General features: G+C 41.7%; 1 protein-coding gene across 1 annotated transcript in view; it reads right to left on the reverse strand.

The window, feature by feature from the left end:
• Positions 1-1,289: 1,289 nt before the first annotated feature.
• igsf9bb (immunoglobulin superfamily, member 9Bb) overlaps positions 1,290-20,337 on the reverse strand; it is a gene marked incomplete at both ends in the record, with an annotated part of 79,878 nt that continues 60,830 nt past the window's right edge. Inside the window, 8 exons of the mRNA XM_083910184.1 lie at positions 1,290-1,504; positions 2,176-2,303; positions 7,198-8,832; positions 11,485-11,571; positions 13,686-13,731; positions 14,861-15,022; positions 17,178-17,262; positions 18,546-18,772. Of these exons, the coding sequence (XP_083766310.1) occupies positions 1,290-1,504; positions 2,176-2,303; positions 7,198-8,832; positions 11,485-11,571; positions 13,686-13,731; positions 14,861-15,022; positions 17,178-17,262; positions 18,546-18,772 (2,585 nt within the window). The remainder of the gene's footprint in view (positions 1,505-2,175; positions 2,304-7,197; positions 8,833-11,484; positions 11,572-13,685; positions 13,732-14,860; positions 15,023-17,177; positions 17,263-18,545; positions 18,773-20,337) is intronic.

The following is a 20,337-nucleotide window of genomic DNA, read 5'->3' on the forward strand; positions in this document are numbered from 1 at the left end:
TATTCAAAATGGACAAGATTTTGCTCCAGTGCAAACTGCTCTAACACAGAAGACGCTAAAGACAGAGCTGACGATGAAGATGGGTTAAAAAAAATAGCACTTTACAGTGTTTTGTGGAATGCAAACAGAACCCCTATATGCTGAACGACATCTCGTCAATAACTAGTGTTAGTAGTTGGGTTGGTTTTATTTCTGTGATCCTTTATGAAAGCACAGAAAGCATGAGGTGTGGGCACGGCTAACAAATTAGTAGAAGCACACACATAGAAGGTGGAAAAAACAAAAGAAGCCTAAGGACGATAGCGATGAGAGAAGCTATAGTTTGTTCTGCTGGCTGATCCTGGTGGTTGTGTGGTCTCGTGTCCTGTGCTCTGAGGTATACTTGGTAGGAAGTGAGAACGACCATACTTGTGTGAGGCGAGTTTCTCGGGCAGATAAGAAATGTTGCTGGCGGAGGGGAAGAGGGTGGGGGCGGGTGGGGAGGTTATCTGGTGGAAGGTGCTGTAAACGGAGACCTTGAGAAATGATGTCCAATTAAAAACAGTTAACACTTGAGGTTTAAATAAAAAGAGACGGAAAATAGAATGGGAGTTGGTGATTGAGTATTGATTGACTGTTTTTAGAATTATTCCTTTGCACTGGAGTAAAACTTCTTTTTTTTTAAATTGTGGCAGCGATTATTTTGGATGTGAACTGTTAGTCGTCTTTTTTAAAAGGAGGAATAAGACTTGATTTGAGCATATGGAACATAACAGTCTTGTGCCTTTGGGCATCCCAGTCAGGGAGAATAATCTACACCCTTCAGAGACAAAGAACATCAGAAACAGAAGTTTAATCTGTGATAATCCATCAATAAAGCTGGAGTAAGCAGAATATGTATTGGCATTTGGAGACTTTGACCAATCACAGGACAGTTCAGAGAGAACCATGGTCATTCAAAGAGACTCCATCCCAAAACTTTCTGTTTTGATGACCCCAAGATTCTCGGGATTCTGCCTACTACAGCTTTTATCTGCACTGAAATTACAGTTGGATTACATCCCAGATTAGTCAGTGAACGCCAACTAACGATAAACTGAATTGACCAAGGGCAAAGTCAGAATACACTGAATGCTGAAACTGAGCGATATTCCCCCTTCAAAGAGGACAAACAACGTCCGAAAGTGTTGTTTCTTTTGTTTTTATCCTCCAAATGGTATCGCGTGATCATTCGCTAGTGCTACTTTTGAAAAGGGGCGAAGGAGGGGTCGGGGCATATTGCGAGGTCGTAACTCTGTCCTCAAGGACGTTCAGAGAAGAGTGGCATGGTCAAGGTCTATGTTGTCCATGCTTGCCAGAATAGCCTTCTGGTCCTCCCGAGGCGGGCGGCGGTACAACAGAGCAGAAAAGCGAGCGTATGGATCGTGGAGGATGGGCCGTTTCCTCTTCTTGCGGAGGTAGAGCGCTTCTTCGGGCTGGAGTACCTGAGAGGTGTAGGCCTGCTGGGTCTGAGAGGTGGAGACACCTGGAGGAGGGGAGACGAACGACAGGTCATTGCTACCAGAACTGCACGGAGGAGTTTGCAGTAGATGAAACACAACAAAACCCATCTATTTGTAAGTGATTTCCATCTAGTTTTAGAATGGAATGGCATCATTGAATTCTCATCAAGATCTATCAAAATCTATCCAGTTCTGTCCAAACACAACATAATCCATTGGCCTGCATCTCTACAACACATTTACAAAATGTGATTTTTATCCGTAGAGACCTATACGGTCCTCTTTTATTTACTTAATCTGTTTCCATTGTACTTCTTCACATTTAACTTTTCCACCTGCACGACTCAAAAGTGCTTGCAAAGATGATGGAAACTCACCGAATTGTAAGGCTCAGTTTAAAGTCAGGTTCCTGAATGGGTCATCCCACGTACAGTACTTTACATTTATGAGAGATGGAAACACACATTCACATTCATGGGGACGTGTCACGTGACACCGCCACTGTAACAGCATAAAAGTAAAAAAAAAAAAAAGAAAGAAAAATGTGAATAAAATTGAAGGAATTGAATGAATTTTCCAGTGGAGAAACTCTATATCTCAAGGTTGCACTCAGTATAGCAGCAGAAACACACATGGCTGCCATTTAGACATTTATGTTAAAAAACAACATGATCAAAGAGAACAGGTTCCACACCTGCTTTCTTTCTGCTCTTGGAGTTATTGTTGTTTATTGTCATCTTCTTGGTCTTTCTAATACGTTGGTACCTCAGTGCATCGATCCTCTCAGACCCCGAAAGGGCACTCAGCGCACCTCGACGTTTTCTGGATGAAGAAGAGAGAGAGAAGGGCAAACAGGTAACTCCAGGCCAAAAACAGTCAGCCGCGCTGTGTTTCTGCACTACGGAGTGCAAAAACAACCAGAAACCTGCACAATCGTGTTAAACCACGGGTACAACACATTCTCAAAGGATCAACAAGAGACACCAAAGGAGAAGGAACAATGTGACTAGTTCTATGACTGCTATAACCTTGTACATCGCCAATAAATACCAACATTCAGGTTAAGGTAAGGTCATAATTGTCTTTTTAATAATTAACCCTTTAACACCGAGCGTATCACAGACGACGTGTTTGCGCAAGCACACTTTGGAATACCGTAATTACGCAATGGTGCGTGCTATCGGAAGTTGCAGGTCAAAGTAATACGTGGTTATTATGGTAATTTCACTTGTGCTGTTGCAGGAAGCCGGCGAATCAGCATCTGTGTCACCAGAAAGGAGAGAGTTGGTAAAACTGCACATAGTAGTTTCCATTGTTTTTGGCCTGTTTTTGGACATTTACACGCAAAGTTGAAGTTCGCGTACAACCAGAGTGTTTTTTCTCTTGTTTTTCTTGATTTGAAATTGTATACACTATTTGAACATGCAGTAAATTGTAAATAACTGCCAGATATTGAAGGTTATTTAGGAAAAATTGCCTTTTATAATAAGAAGTCCAGGTGGACATTTTGAGGCTTAGGTGTTAAAGGGTTAAACCAGAAATCCAGAGGGGTTGATACAAGTTTATACATGTAGATTAAATACAATATCTAAGGTGTTTTTTGGCTTAACTTGAACAAAACATTTTTAGTTGATGATTCATAAAACCATCTATTTATGTCATGGTGTAGATGAGGACAGTGTGTTGAGTTTGAAAGAAGGAACATTTAAAAAGACTTGCATTGTTGGTTTCAGAGGAAAATTGTGCAAAAATTAAACAGTTATTATCAACAAAATGTAGGTAAAACTTCTCAATCATTGACATATTTGACGTTTGCATGTATTTTTTTTCCTCAAATCAACACTCTGAAAATAACAGCTGCAAATGTTTCTTTGGTGTGGAGAGTATAGTCCCATATCTAAAGACCTTCCCTCCCAATCATGGAGAGGTTCTTATGAATCGGCAGCACCCACAGATTTCTGCCACACAAAAAAAACCCCACACTTGCTTCCCTCAAAGCACAGAAAACAATTAGCATTACAGAGAGAGGCCATCATCCCATCGTGGCTGCAGAGAGAAACCGAAGTTCATTAGTAGAGGGGAAGAATCACAGCTGAGCAACAAAGCATCATCAATGTGTATTCATAGACATGGATACTGTCTACAATGGGCTTCACCATGCTGACAGGGGGAGAGATGGCGGGAGGGGAAAATGACTACTCGGGAACAGTCACATAATGAAAAATAAGCCAAAGAAAAGCGAAGCACTAGGACAACAAATGTAACAAGAATTTATCCATATAATTGTTTCTCTTTTTTTTTCTTTTCTTTTCTTTTTTTTTTGAAACGGAAGAGCAATATTTAGCGATGGCATGCATGGCACTTTGCACATGGAACACGACTTTAAAGGGGAATACATTCAAAAAGCACTTCATTGGGCAGTTTACTCAAAGATAAGGAGTTCTCACCCCCCAAACCCCATCCCTGCCCCCTGTGTCCCCCACCTGCAAGCTCTTGACAAAACACTGTATTTGTTCCTTAGGATGGCAGGACACTTGCTTTATATGGTTAGAACTGTTCTGCAGTCCAAACTTGCAAGTGCAAATGCTTATTTCAAGATGGCTTTATTGTTACTACAGATGCTTTATAACAGGGGGATTAAGGCCATGTGTCCACCAGGAAATTTGACGTTATTTGGGCGATACGTGTTGGAAGCGCTAATCATGACTCCTGCATTTGCTTGTCAGCTATTTGGAACCTGCAAGAAATTTGGTGCATGTCTGCTAAAAGCTGGGATGTAAGTATTTCTTTATTTTTGTTGTTGTTGCTGAAACCATGCTAAGCTTTCATCACTGCCAGGTGCATGCAACAGCATTTTAGCTCAACTTAAATGCAAAATAATAATAAATAAATAAATAAATAAAAAGAAGAAAGAGCTGTCAATGATGGCTCCTAGTGGACACACAGCTTAGGGTAACGCCAATCGTGCAAAAAATATTTCTTGGAGATTTGGAGTCCAAAATATTTTTCAGTTGGTGTCATATTACAGTACGTTAAGCATCTGTGAGCAGTGGCAGAGTGTGTCACGCTTGAGGAGAATGCTAAGTGCACCAGAAACTACCACAACAAGTTGTGATTTTTATAACTTGAAAAACTAAACATTACGTTGATTTAACTCATATTATGTGACTACGTGTGGCCACCTAAAGGAACAGTGCATTTAACAGTAAGCAGGATTCTTCATTTATATATCTAACCTTCTTTGGAAGTGAGATCTAGACCGAGACAATGCATGTTTTTGGACAGTGGGTGGAAACCTAGAAAGTTCCCACAATGTAACCAAGTGCACATAGGAATAACATGCAAACTCCACACAGAAAGGCCACATACAGGTGACAAAGTGTGGGTATCAATTTTTGTTTTGGTCTAACATGGACTCAAAATAATGACCTTCTTACTGCGAGGCAACAATGCTAAAGAGCAGGTAAGACTGCTGCTCCAAACTAGTTACATCTTCAGACTGAGAGAGCGTGAAGTCAGTAGGACCTGAAGTACCTTGGAAAATGTTTAAGTTAATAATGAGAGGGAGCTGCACCCTGAACTTGAGAAGCTGAAGTTGGACGGGTCTAGGACTGAACAGCAATTGATTACATCTAGAAGATAATGGAAGAATTTAAGAGATAGCTTACTTAATCAATTCATGGACAGTTCTTAAGTCCAACTGTCAGACCTTGACCAATAGGCCTCGCTGTGACAATAGTAATTAAGTCATTAATCACTGATTACGAGGAGGAAGAAGGATCACAGTTTGGAGCATATTTGAGTTGGTACTGGTAAACCATAGAAAGAAAGTGGTACTTTCTCAATTTCAGTGGCGTTGCGTGAGTGTGATGGAAGAGGGTGGGCACACTTAACTGAATGGCAGAGATAATTGCCTCACTGGGCATTGAGATAATTGTTCTGTCACAGTGTTCTGTCAATCAATAGAGACATTCGTTCGAGGCCTTCAGCTGAGGTTTGAGGACACAATCTGAAGTTAGTGCAGCCTACTTATGATCTGATCACTCAGGATGGACGTTGATAGCAAGTCTGAAAGGGATTTAAGGTGTTGCATTCAGCTGGACAATGGTGCAACTTGGCCTTGAACAACTGTCGTTCTGTTTTTGCACCAGTACTATCATGAAATAGATAATATACCAGGAGTAACCATTAAATTTTAAACTGGTTTCAGATTGATGAGATCTACAGATACCAGTGGTGAGGTTTTACTGTTCATGGATTTTAAAGTTTGCATGTGAATATGGTCAGTTAGCAAACCACTCAAGCATGAAAACATGTTGGTGCTACATCTCTGACCAAATCTACTAACTAACAGATGGCATATGCATATCAGTCAGAATGCATAGTGTACTAAAGACTGCAGAACTTAAAAAAATGCATAGAGCCACTTTGAGAAAAGGGGAAAAAAAAAGGAAAGAACTGAAATGAACTATTTGTCGATTGAAGGAAGGAACAAATCAAACAAAGACTCGAGGTCTTGTATTCCCCTTTAAAGGACGAGGTGATCAAAAAAGTCCCACCTGCTAACCCCCCCCTTTCAGACATGGATCCAACCCTTACCTATTGCGGTGTAGAGGACCTGGTCACAACAACGCTGCCCAGATAGCTGAGATCAATCAAAAACAAAGCAGGTAAGACTCCAGGAGCCATCAAGAACCACCATACTGCCCCTAATTTTATAATGATGGAAACATTGCAGTACATGACAAGCGGACAGGCCCTGTGACACACTTTGCCCAACAACCTTTCCTTGGTAGTCAGACCTGGGGGAGTCCTGGGGACTATTAAAGGTGTTGAGGGGTTGGGAAGGGGGAAGTAGGTTAGGGAGAAATCTGGAGGAAAGGGAGAATTGGTCATGCAGTCAGGTTACTTAGGCCGAGGATGGGCCGCAGGGCCTGCCGAGATGAACTCTTCTTAAAGCATCCCTCTGCATGATAAAGGCATCTTCAAAGGCTTGGAGCTAGACATAACAATGGGTGTTTGTATTTTCTGGGGAATCAGTTGGATGAATATCATGGGATCCCTCCTGTTAGGTGAAAGCGAGGTAACACATGATACAGATGGCAAAACAAGGACCCTGTGGGGATATTTGCAGATTCACAGGCTTTTAGGGGCTTATGTCAAACAAATTACACGGAACTGAAAAAGGCATTTTTCATTTTTCTGCTTCACTGTAGCCCCAAAAGGTCTGAAATGACATCTGTGAAGCAAATGTATTTTCCTGTCAGTACAATTTGTTGCAGAATTGATCCTTTTAGGTCTTTTCACTTTCAAATATGTTGTTTTGAAGAGACAATAATGGAACAATGCTTCACAGATGCAGTGGGTGACACCTGTAACTTGATGTCTGACATGAAAAGCAGCACGGATCAAATTAAACTAAACTGAACTAAAGTCACAACTTCCACAACTTATCAGATGAATCATCACAACAAAATGAGTTTCCTTCAACATACAGTTTTCATTTCTCAAACTAAAGTACAAACAAATGGAAAAAAATGGGATAAAAGCATGAACTAAAATATCAAACTAAATTGCCACAGAAGTGATTAAAAGAACTGATGGATATAAAAGAGCACTCCAGGAACCAAAAAGCAGGAGCAAATTCACATATCAAAGCATTATGGGTTGGGGCAGATGACTCAATGGTCCCTCTCTGCATGCCTAATTCACCTACCCTGAAGCTGACAAGTGTGGTGGAGAGGGCTCAGATGGAAGGATCCCCTCCTCAGTCCTCCTTTGAGATGGCATCTGCCCAAACATGTTGCTGCTTTCCATGGGGGGTGATGGGGACTGGGAAGCTGGGTAGCTGGTTGCAGAGGAGGCAAAGGCCATGTGGGAACGGTAGCTGGGACTTGATCTCCTGCTACCCTGGCCTTGGGCAGGTGAGGAGGAAGGGGAGGATCTCCTGGAGAAGCTGGCTGTGGAAGGAGGGAGGAGGGTAATCTCAGACATCTCTGGGTGTATGGGAGGTTGGACAATGCTGGGACGTGGCCTGGGACGCACTACAATCTCTGGGGAGCCCTCGTGAGAACTAAAGGGGCTTTGTGTGAGAGGTGAAAGTCGTGAGGGCTGAAGAACCACCTGATGCATGCCAGGATCCATCCTACGAGCCTGTCTGGGACTGAAACGAGGGGCGGTTTCAAACCATCGTGTGTCCAGGCTACTGAATGTGCTAGGGACAATATGGGCCATTGGATCGGTGTAAGGCAAAACCGGCACACCCATACTGTGACTTGTGTGTCTTAGCTGCCCTAAATGTGCCTCGTGCATAGCTAAATGCTTGGCTGGGGAGCCATGAGGCTTGGCCTTGCTGGGAGACTTGCGTGAGTGGCCCTTTGGAGCCGCCAGTGGCAGGACAGTTGGGTAAGTAGGCATTGGAAGGGAGGACGGCTGGAAAGCACTAAGGGGAAGAACATGAGGTGGAGGAGGGTAGGGGGAATCATGGCGTAGCTGCAAAGGGTGATGGGGTGGGAAAATGAATTGGGGTCCCTCCAGACTTGTGAAGGTGAAATCCACCCCTTGCCAAATTTCCGGTGAACGAGAGGAAGAGGCGAGTGTCAGAGGAAGTGGAAAACCGGAGACGGCATAGTGTGGGAAATCACCCTCCCCTATTTCTTCAGGTATCATAGGGTGACCAAAAGGACCTTCGGCAAGGTATGGAGGGGAGGACATAACAGAGCTGAGTGGGCTGGTGTCAGGCATGTAAAACGGAGGTGGGGGATCATGGTCCCCTGGGTGGCCTAGGTAGCCATAGAAAGCCCTGTGGTGGAGAGAGCCTCGGATCTGCCCTGTGGCCTGGAGCCGACTGCTCTCCATGATGGTCATACCTTCAAAGGGCCTGTGGAAACGAGGGCTGTAGGCTGGCGGTTGCAGATATGATTCCTGACTGGAGATAGGGGAAATCTGGTGCGGCCGAAGGGGGGCCATAACTGGTGGCAGAGGCCTGGGATCGTCATTCTCTTCATCTGACTGCCGGAATTCAGGATAGAGGTCTGATTCCTCCACAAAGGGGAAGCCTTCAATTCGGCGTGGCCTTACAGACATTTCTACATCAGCGGGATCGATGACAAAGCGTCCATCTGGGCCTCGGCTAATGAGTTCAATGGGTGTCGTTGGTTCAGCCTCATGCTTCATGCCATACTTCTTGCTTGTTATTGCTCTTTTTGTCTTCTTGTACAAAGACAATTCTTCCCTCTTCCCTGGACTTGGGGGTGGTTTCTTCCCACGCTGGTCATGACTGTCCTCTGATGTTTCGGACAGGGATGCCTTGGAACGGATGCTCTCTGGGCTCACCTTTCCAGAAGAAGACCTGTAAAAAAACACATGCAAAGAGATGATTACATTTTTAAAAAGAAAACAAAACATAACAAATCATCTCACCCAAGCACATAAGCATAGTTACACTTTTTAATAATTCTGGGCGATGCAAATGTAAATCACTAATGTATTGAATTCATTCAAAATCACATAAAGACGTAAGAAAAAAAGACATTGTTTGTTTGTTTGTTAGCACCAAGGCTCTTTGACACAACAATTACAGGAAGTTTGGTGATTGCAGTCGATAATTATTCGACAGATTTATGTAGTGTCAACAACATTGATATTGATTATTATTGATTGTTATTTATCCAGTGTGTGGTAGACAATAATTAACAAACAAAACACCAACTGTCACCCAACTGAAACACTAACAACTATTCAGACAAGAAAAGAAACATTTGTTTATTTAGAAGATGTGTTTAGTTCTTTGTGTTTTCTGTTTTTTTTTAGTTTGTGGCAAATATTTCAAGTTTCTAATCAAGTCTTTGTGCTAAATAAGGAAACTCTACTGTAGCAGGGAACTGACATCTGTTGTACCAATAATGTGAAAAGATGTGGCGAGAGAAACTTTTCCTGGACAGCTTTGGTGAAGAGTATTATGAATATTGTGTCCATCTTTCTTGTCCCTCCTCATGATTACCAAATAACTTTACAATTACACAATGATAGACATAACATTGTTGATAAAACGACTATCACATGTTGACACATGAAAGAAAAGAATCCAAGACTTGCATTGAAGACACAGTCACTTTATTTTGTGGTAAGTAAAACATACAACATGACAACAGAGTCCTCTGTTGTTTCAGCTACTTTAAGAAGCTACATCGACTGCTCAAGCCTTATGCAAAAGTCTAAAACAATACTTTTTTTTAATATATTAAAATATTGATGGCTTTTATGTGAAATTATCATCTTAGGAATTGGTACAACCATCAAAACACAGACAAATCTACTGCTGCTTCGCACATTAGGGAAATGCAGCAAATAAATACATGTCCATTGAACTCAATAATTCAATAATCATTCATAAAAATATGGTTCTTTTACATTTACTTCATCATTATACAATAAGATTAAATACTGCATGTTGCCAATGAGCTACTGTGCGGTAAGCTACAATTGCAGAATAACGATTAAAAACACTTGTGACTTTATCAGATAAACAGAGTGAAGAACAGCATTGGTATAGGGGGAAAGGGAAGCTGGTGAAGTGGATCATCTCAGGAGTGTTTCAGGTCAAGTGGACGGTGGAGTAGTGAGGACACAGGCACAAAACAACCCAGATCACAAAAATATAGTCACAAAGCATAAGCTGTGCAGAAAAGGATAAGATAAGGGTGTTTGCTTACTATTTAAAGACGAGACACCAACACCTTTATACGTATACTCATTTTTATCTTATTCAAAAGCAGCAGTGTAATAGGGAGGTATTGTAAGGTTAAGTGTTTCCCTGATTTAAGTATGTGTGCTGAGCTCTGCGAACAGGCTGCTGGCTCTAACTTCCATCTTATTTAACACGGTCATAAGTGGATTTCCCAGCATGTTATAACTATATAGAGTTTATGCAAACTGTAAACTGGAACACATTGCAGTATTTTCATTGAACAAACATCTTATCTATGTTTTCACTGGTCTCCAAATGTGTCTCAGAAACATACTTAGCTCGTATATGCTTATAGCGTATAAGTTGCCTTGTAATCACTGATATTTTAAAGAATAATTCATCATTGCATGACAGTGAAGTCTCAATACTCCATATGATGCTGAGCAATGGGATCTTATTGTCCAATATTGTAACTATTTAAAGCAGAGGTCTCAAACTCACGTCTATTAGTCTCTTCAATCTATTTCATGTGACCCACATGATTTTTGATACGGATAATAGATTCATTTTGCATCATAAATATGTTTTAATTGTGAACTATGTGTCGATAATTAAACAAAATATCATCACAGATGTTGTTATTGCCGTATCGTGATGGGGTGGGCACTGTTAATTTGGAATTATATCAAGATATTTTGACTGAACAGTTGTTTTTGCCCACTTTTTTCACTTTATCAGGCCCCTTCCTTACCAGACTTGAAGGTGATCTGAGTTTGACCCCCGATTCAAAGGAAACGTTCAATTTTTTGTCATCAAACATTCTCTTGCTCAGTAAAGTGTAGATGACAGTGTAATTTGCTTCACTTTAGGGGGAGAAGCACTGGTCCACAGAAGCTAAAAGCTCATTATAAATGTTGTTTGTTTCATTCATAAAAAAATACAAGGTTACCAGTTTACAGACTTAATGCTAGGCTATGCCAACTGTCACCTAACTCAACTTCACATTTAGCGTACACGATTGACACTGAAATGGAACGAGAACAAGCATAAAACCTTAAAATGTCTATGAAAGCTCAGAAATTCCAGTGATTATTTGCCAATATTAATTCCTGGTGTCCTGTGTTAAGCTGAATGCTCTTATCTTATGATGAAGAAAGTTACCCAGTTTTCATGTATGAATGACACATTGTTGTTGTTGCCTGGTGGGGACGTTTGTCCCGGAGCATGCAGACACGTTAGGAGACTGAGGGGCAGTGCAGAGGGGGGTGATTTACAGTGTGCAAGAACAAGGGCACTGGGGGTTGGCACACTCACTGAGGACTGGAGGGTTGCAGCCTGTGCCTGCTTGCATCCAGCCCCTCCCAGTAGGGCCCAATGCTGGGAATGAAGCTAAGTGGACTCCTGTAAAAGTGCGAAGAATAATGGAGGTGAACAAGAAGTCTGTCAATGAACGGTTGTTTAGAAAAGCAAACAGGAAATGGGGGGGGGGGGAAGGGTGTAATGACTCGGAGACAAAGAGAAGGGATATGGAGCAAGGACAAGAAATAGCAGCAAGGGTGTGATCACTGCATTTTGAGAAACATCGTCTTACATTTATCAGCTTCTATGGCCACAATCCTGCTCACTCAGGCCCAAATGCACAACAAAATAGCACGTGTCAGTTGTTCTGAAAAGATAATTTTCTTCGTCGGAGCAGAGCTGTCGTCTCGGCCAAGCATTTGGACCATTATGATGGATACGTTATAGTTAAGGCTCTCGTCTCCACGCGACTACACACCGGCCATGATTAATGGCGCCAGTTCCCAAACTGTGCTCCTCCTGCTTTGACACGTATACATGTCTGCTGTGAAAAATGCCCAGTAAGGGACCTGAAATGTCCTTTGTGATGGCGACTAGATCGATGTCAGGGTCACACGAGGACAGAGGGATGAAAGTAATGGGATGGAACTGTTGTCGTCCGCAGGTTTGAATGGAGTTAAATGAACATGTTATTGTCCAGCCGCAGCAGGAAATGTTTCTTCAGTCTCACCATCTTGTATGATAAGAACAATTAAATATGAAAAAAGATCATAAAGAAACAGAAAAGTCAGTGTTGCACAATTATACCCATAATATCCACAGTATAAAATCAAGCCTACACTTATAGAATTGAAGACAAAATAACTCCTTTGCCAGAGGGATTCTGTTTTTATGGCACTTTTGTAGTCCTGATAACCACCCACTTAGTAGTACTTTATACTGCCATTCATACCCATTCTCATACATATTATCACACATCTATTATATTCATTCACAATTAACAGAAATGTAGGTTTGTGTCTTGCTTAAAGACAAATAGGCATGTAGAGGCGATTGAACCCCGAAAAAATCACCTCCTCCCCCTGTAGACATGATAAATGTGAAAATGACATGATACATGCCCTCCTTTTCTTTCAAATTCCACCAGGAGACGGATAAAGTGTGGGTTTCAACAAGAATAACACTCCTCAGATACCCGGGATGTGTCAGGTGAACTTCACACCTCTTAATAAAAGGTGTCGTTGAACAGATGTGGAGCCTTTTTTCTCTCCAGCCCCAGGAGGCTGATGTTCTCACACCACGACAAAATGAACAGGGGAAGGAACGCAAAGTCACTTTATGACTATGTTTTGGGGATCGATCTGACGTAAAAAAATTGCCAACAGGACACAGGACAGAGACAGAAATATATGACTGAACTGTAATCTATTTCAAAAAGGTGCTTCTCCACACTCGCTTCTTCTCTCTGAGTGAGAGGGAAGTATTTATCCACTATCTAACAGCCTCTCAGGCAGAGAGGGCTGCCTCTTTATGGTGTTGTATGGATTATAGAGCGATGTCTGTCAGAATATAGAGACTTTTTAGCACAGATTTCAACCACTTTTACTGCTTTAAAAGAATCTACTCCAAGCCACTTGACGGCCATTGTTGCTTGGCAACCCCTGAATCCCTTGGAGCTCCACCTTGATGGGGAGATGTAAGTGAAGTCAGCAGTAAACTACTTCAGCTGAGAGTGGAAGTGCAACTTTGGTGAGATGATACTGGACTGTTTGGTTTCATATTTCCACATTTCTCTGACGGACTAACTGACATCTGTCACATATCTAATGAATTCATCAGTTTGCTCTGAACATCTTTAATGTGTGTTCATTATTAATGCCTCATTGGTTTGATTGCAGACATCAACAATGAATCCTTATATATCATCAGACCATGATCCCGTGATCATTCAAGCAGGGAGAAAAGCTTCGACTCTAAACGATGAGACTGACTCATCTATTCATGTCTATATGAATGAAATACATCTGTATTTGAATGAGAGGAAAATCTGATATGTGAGGGTCTGTTAGCTGACTACTGGGTTGAATAAATCCTTCCTGCTGTGCCCTTTTTCTTACTATGTCTATACCTGTTGTAGAGCACTGCACTGTGCTGCTCTGAGTAAAGAGTGACTGTAAATCATGAGTATGTCTTTGAGTGTAGTGAGGGTTACTTACGGAGTTTCCACGCTTTTTCTGCAGTGGGTTATTGAGAGAGGCGGGTCTGGAAGACAAGAAAGGTAGTAAAAGGCATTTAAGGCCTATATTCTTTTATTACTAGATTTACAGGTAGTGTAAATAATAAATAATAGGGATTCAATAGAAGGTTCATTTATTCATTCACTGTCTGACACTTTATCCTCCACATGAGGGTCACAGGGGTCGATGGAGTCAATCCCAGCTTTCACAGTCCATCACAGGGCCAACACAGAGACAAACAACTTTTCACACCGTGGAAATGATCATTTGATGTTGTGTTTTCACTGAATTGTTAATATAAAAGGTAGCATAAGTAGGAGAGAGAAGCCATTTTTGTTCCAACTTTTTCTCCTGTTTTTAATGCTTAGTGCTCACGCGGCATGGAGCTGTGCCGCAGGTGCACCCGTGGTAAGTTGCTGTGGGAATAATACACAACTCCTTATATGGACATCCTGGGGGTGTGTGATTATAGGTAACATATTCAGGCTTTAAAAAAGTTGTTTTTTTTCCACCTTCTTATTGTTGTGGAGTCAAAGAGAAGTCACAAAATTAGACCGTTTTTCTTTTCTTTCTGTTCATAAAATGAGCCAAGTGAACTTTGAAGTGATTTTTTTTCAAAATTTCACAAATTCAATCCCATTTTAAACACTTTGCTCAGGTGGGTTCATATAGTTACATGTATACATTTTTCATCAGATTGCCTATGTTGTGCTGAAAAAAGGGATATAAGACACTCTATATTGCAAATTCTTATAATCTCTGCATATACTGCATGTTTTAACATAAAAATAATTTTATCAGTCATTTATCTGTTTTTTTTCTTTACTGGAGGTAAGATTAGGTTAATTTAAGAAGTTTTGTTTGTTATTTTGGCATCGTTTGTCTCCAAGTTCAATAAAAACTGCTACACATTGTTGACTTTTGGCTTTCTTTGGAGAAGGAGTTAAAGTAGTTCTCGTAGGCCGCACACTCACACCTACGGTCAATTTAGACCTCTCTGCATGTTTTTGGACTGTGGGAGGAAACTGGAGAACACACACGGGGAGAACAAACTCAATATAGGCCCGAACCAGGATGACATGCACAAGTCAATTTAACATAAATCAAAAAATATAAGGTCACAGAGTTTGTCTGAGCACAAAACCCCCCCTCACCTCTTTTCCTCTTGAGCTTTCGCCGGCGCTGTTTGTTAACAAAGCAGGCAGCCATCGTACTGAACAGCACCGCTGCCGCTAAAAAACAGATGGTGGCCACGATGCCCGCCACCACGGGCCGCGCCAGTCCACGCTCCTCCACCAACTCTGGAGGGAAGAAGTCTGCGAGGTAAGGAGGACAAAGTCAGGGGTAGTGGAACAGAGAAATGTGCATGTGAAGTCAGGGAAATAATTAATCATGCAGCAGAAGGAACATTTAAATGTTTAAATGAAGCAAACAGTAGGAAAAACAAATGTTAAAGTTCAGTTTGCTCACTCAACGACTGATATTGCTCACTTCTAGACTAATGCTAAAGTCAGTGTTTATTTTCTGGCACTGACACTGGGGTGATATTTACTCTCAGGATATCCTGTAGTCCATCAGGAACCAGGTTTCTCTGCAAGGTTTATCATTGCCTCAAGACCTTTCTTTGCAACTCTCTCAAACCCCCAAAGAAAAGCCTTGTAATGTTACAACGTTTGACCCCAGTGCAGGACAACAACTCATGAGAGAGTGCAAGAAAAAAGCCAAACGGCAGTCACAAGCGAAACAATCCAACGGAAAAGGGCACAAGGGTGAAGTACAAACAAAGACACAAGCATCACAAGGGGAACACAAGACATAAACAGGGCAATCTGACAGCGAGTGACAGGAGAGTGCAGAATATAAAAAAGGAAGAAAAAAAATTGTATTAACATGAAAACAAAAGAAAATGAAAGGCCAAATAATAATAAAATAAAGAAATCAAAGGTCAAGGTTCAGGGTCAAGCCTCATCCTTTCATTCATATTCTGTATGTGGATGTTTGGGCCTATGAGAGCAGATTCAAATATGCTACAGCTGACCTTTACTAATGCGAGTGTCACTGGAATAGAGATTTCTGCAGGGTGTAGTCTGTGCCATGATGACCAAGCAGAATGTAGAAACTTTGTTTTGCAACCCAAAGAAACAAGGACAACTCTGTGTCCTGCTATGAAACAATAAAGGCAGAAGGGCAAGTAATATTTGATAAATGTACTCCTCATCGTATGGTGTACACATTGAGCAAAAGATTTGAGATGAGCACTGATAAACTTCCTTACTTCCTTAAATGGAACACACAAATAAAAACCGAGCATGCACACAAACTTTACAGACTTCTTACATCCACCAATAGTTTCAGGAATCAATCATTGAGAACTAGGAGCTACTTTATTTAAGTATTAGTGGCAGCTGTGGCTTAATGGTTAGGGCTTCGAGCTCGAGACCGGAAGGTAGCTGGTTCCATCCCCGACCAGTCCGCAGCTGAAGGCACCTAACCCCCTCACTGCTCCCCGAGCGCCGCTCACTGGCATGGCAGCTCACTGCGCTGGGTTACATGTTCTACACCTCACTGTGTGCTGTGTGTGTTCACTAACTCACTGCAGAATTGAATTTCCCCTTGCGGGACTTAAAGGGTTCTTAATATTAGAAGAATGATACAGCAAACATATTGGATAATAATGAATGACAAATGATCGGGCAAAAAAAAAAAGCTTATCATCTTTGAAATGAAAGAGTGTCTCCACATTGTTCTTTAGCACAGCATTCACAGATAAGCTCTAAATGAAAAGCAGTCAAACTCAAAGCAATCAACTGAAGAGAGAGAGAGCGAATCGGAGCCTTTTGATCAACATAATGCCACATGTCTTCATCTTCACCACCGGGGGGCAGCACAGGCCTGATCAAGCCTCTATAAACGCTTCCAAAAACAGCTCCTGTGTACTCAGTGACCTCTGCAGTGGGAGCAGAATCTTATTTTAAACGGGGTTTAATTTCACATTCAAAAGAGTCTTTCAGTGTCACGACCAAAAGGGGTAAAAAAAAAAAAAAGACTTGAATGACTTCTTCTGTTCTTTTAATTTCTTATTGAACACAAAGCGGCCCGGTGCAGTGAGCGTGTGGGAGACGGAGCAAAATGATGATTTCATACTTTTCAGGATGCTACAAAGGAGTGTGTGTGAGTGTGTGTGTGAAGCAAACTTTAATTGTGCTGAGTGGGGGAAAAAATGTTAAGTCTAAGATGCTGAGTGTGCAATATACGTTCGTACACCTCCCACTCTACATAATATTGTTAAGACAGCCAGAGGTTATGGAGCCTGAAGTTGTTGGGTTAAATCCCAGCACTGAGGTTTAAAAGCTCCTCTGTATTCAAAGCGAAGAGCAGGGAGTCGATTGGTATTATCTCAGCCTCTGGTGCATTTATACATTCATTAATAGTGAGATATTTTGACTTTATACATTATATATAATTACTTACCTGTGCTGGACACTCCCACTACGTTACTGGGCTCGCTGATCATGTCGTCCATGACGGCCATGACACGGAACTCGTACCATGCTTCCTGCGAGCAGAAGAACAGAGATAAAGAAAAGCGTTAAAAATGTCAGAAACATTCGATCAGGCTGCAGGATTCTCCCAAGATCCACCCGCTAAGCCTCCGAGGATTTGGCAAGGAAACAGTGCAGCTCAGTCTGACACTTACCATTTAGTCTTACAAGCACAATTTATGGAATTTGAAAGGCTTAACGGCTCAAAAATGACAAACAAACGACACAATGGAATCAGGATTATCTTCGGGATTCATGACAGGGAATTTTTGACGACAAGGTCACAGAGACGATCCTAAAGGTTATTTGGTATGAAGTCATGGACTGAGCTCAATGTTTCAGCGAAGACCGAATGTAATTATGTAGAGAGTGTGTCGCGGCACACATCGCACCAGAACACTCGCACGCAGTCACATACGGTGACAGCTAAACAGACAACGTCTCCTTGGTGAAACGACCTCAACAGATGCAGTGAGAAATGTGCAGCAGAAAAGTTACACAAGCGTGTGTGTGTGTGAGAAGTGTAGCGTGTGGAAGAGTGAGTGGGTGTTTGCAGTGCAGTGGTAGAAGAGGGAGAGAGAGAGAGATAAAAGCATCTACATGGAGCTGGAAGTGGTGGTTACATTAAAGAGTGAAGTCCCCGACATGTCACGGCAGGAGAATTAGACACGAAGCCAGACATGGACACTGAAACAGACACATACAATTGAAGCAGGACATGTATTGTCCCATAATCTGGCTTGAGAAAGTAATTTAATGTCATATTTGAGCTGAGGGCTCAGCACATGTGACTTAAACACCTTTAGAGGTGGAAGCAAAGAGAGTTCCATCGCTGTAACTAAAGCAGCGAGATGGTCAGACAGCGATAAGAGTCACTTTGTGAGGACCTACACTGTTACTATGACAACCAAGGAGGGGTTTGCAGCACATTATTCATTATACATATGCATAATCTGATCTGGGTAATTTAGATCACGAACAGAGAAAAATCTACTTCATTTTCATGGGCTGGATTCTTCTATTCTTCTTTTTTCCTCTTTTAAAAGTTTTTTTTCCTACCATTGCAGTATTGAGTGCTTGAATTTCTGGCACAGAATTCTTTTGCATTTAAATTATGTATTTGATTTTTTTTTTTGTTGCCTGAATACAACTCTTCACATTGTCAATATTTCATAAAATGTCTGTTTAAAATTCATTCACCAAGGCAACGTCTTCTGTGTTGGTGGACACACACACTCACAACCTCAAATGGTGGCATGTGTTATTGTAAACCTTGTGTGTAAAACCGGTCCTCTACCTGGATGAGGTCTCGGGCCAGCAGCTCCGTCTCCCCGGCAGGAATGCTGTCGTCCAGGACCTCCCATCTCTCCCCCAGACGGAACTCCATGACATAATGCTGGATAGGTGCTGTGTGATTGGCAGGCGGGATCCAGGTGAGCAGGACTCCCTGCTGCGTGCGATTGGCTGTGAGGCACCGTGGTGGGGTAAGCAGCACCAATGGTTCAGGGGTACTTATAGGAAATACTGAAAAAGCATGTTAAGGTTAAGACGATGTGACTGACATATTTCTGTCAGTAGCTGCACCTGCATGAGGGGGGAAAAATTATTCAGGCCCTCATTACACTGACAACATGACACCAGCGAGTATTTTTAAACTAGGTCACGACTATAAATGTGATTAAGCTTGATACCAAACGCGCCTCTGACATATGTAAAACTCACACTTAACCACTTCCTCTCTACCCGACGACATCTTCCAGCCTCCCTTTAGCAGGAGGCTGCAGTCGATGAGCACAAAAACCTCACGCCACAGGATCAGTTTCTTTCACTCCACGACTAGCCTTGAAAAGTACTTCTTTAAAAATGTGTTTTCATTCATCCTGAAGCCTTTGAATCATATTTTCCTTCTTTACTATGCCCCAAAAACACCAATGCAAAATTCCTTGAATGTTAACCAATTCTCAGATTCTCCTCATTTTCTAACCACACATCACACATATTATTTATCTGCATATGAGTAACATTTCCTTTGAAAAGAAGGTGTCAGGTTATCTGACTTGCAGATGGTGGAACACTCAGTTGTAAAATAGTTTTTTTTTTTTTAAAAACAGAAAGAATAGAGAAAGTGACAACAGGAAGCCTCTGTGCTCAATGTGTCATCTTCTTTGTTGCAGCTCTGTGGCTGACACATGGTGATACAGCTATCCAAATTTCCAGCGCATCACTTATCTTCAAGTAATATTCTGTGACAGCTTCATTTGCACTTAATAAATGTTGCTCCCCCTCCCCTCCCTGCCTGCTGTAAGGAATGATGTAATGCATAATGATTCACCTATAGCCCACTTAACGCTTTTACATTAGGGGTTTCTGGTGATCACTAGTAAAGGTAGTTGGTGTCTCTCGGGCTTATCTGTGGTCGTAATGTAACACCCATGACTGAATAAATGATCGGTCGCTGCAGCAGTTAAACAAGTGGACTGTTAATTTCATGGACATTGTCACTGGTCCATTAACGGTTGTCACTGGTTAATGGAGCAGCCCCCATGGCTAAGAAGGAGAGGAATTTGGGCATGTAAGCTGGGGGTAGCCAGGTTCAAATCCCGGAATGGAAGGGCTGGGGTGTTCCTGAGCAAGGCACCCAAACTACTGGGGCATGGATGGAGATGTCAAACTGTGTTGGGGGGTTAAAAACGACCTAAATCTAATTCTAATTGATACCCAGTGTGTTAATTCTGTGCCTCCTCGCACATTTTCATCAAATATGGTTTTGCAGAAGCACACGTGACACCTTTTTTCACATTTGAAAGAGAGTTAGGGGCAATTAAGTTTTTCTACTGCACTCATTAATGATCTAAATGATTTTAGACAGGTAGTCAGCAGGGTAGACTTTTGATAATTAATATAAAATCACATCTAAATCTCATTATACCATCATAATAATATTAAGTAATGCAGGTTTCCCGCTAATGTAATTTGTCTTTGAGTCATTTTATTAGAATTTCTGTTATTACCATGGAGAAAACCAATCCATGTCTATAGCTTAAATGTATTACCTCTGTGAATACTATACAGAGTACTGATGCCTTGTG

The sequence above is a fragment of the Microchirus variegatus genome (assembly GCF_963457635.1).
Source record: "Microchirus variegatus genome assembly, chromosome: 2".
In the NCBI taxonomy this organism is placed as follows: Eukaryota; Metazoa; Chordata; class Actinopteri; order Pleuronectiformes; family Soleidae; genus Microchirus; species Microchirus variegatus.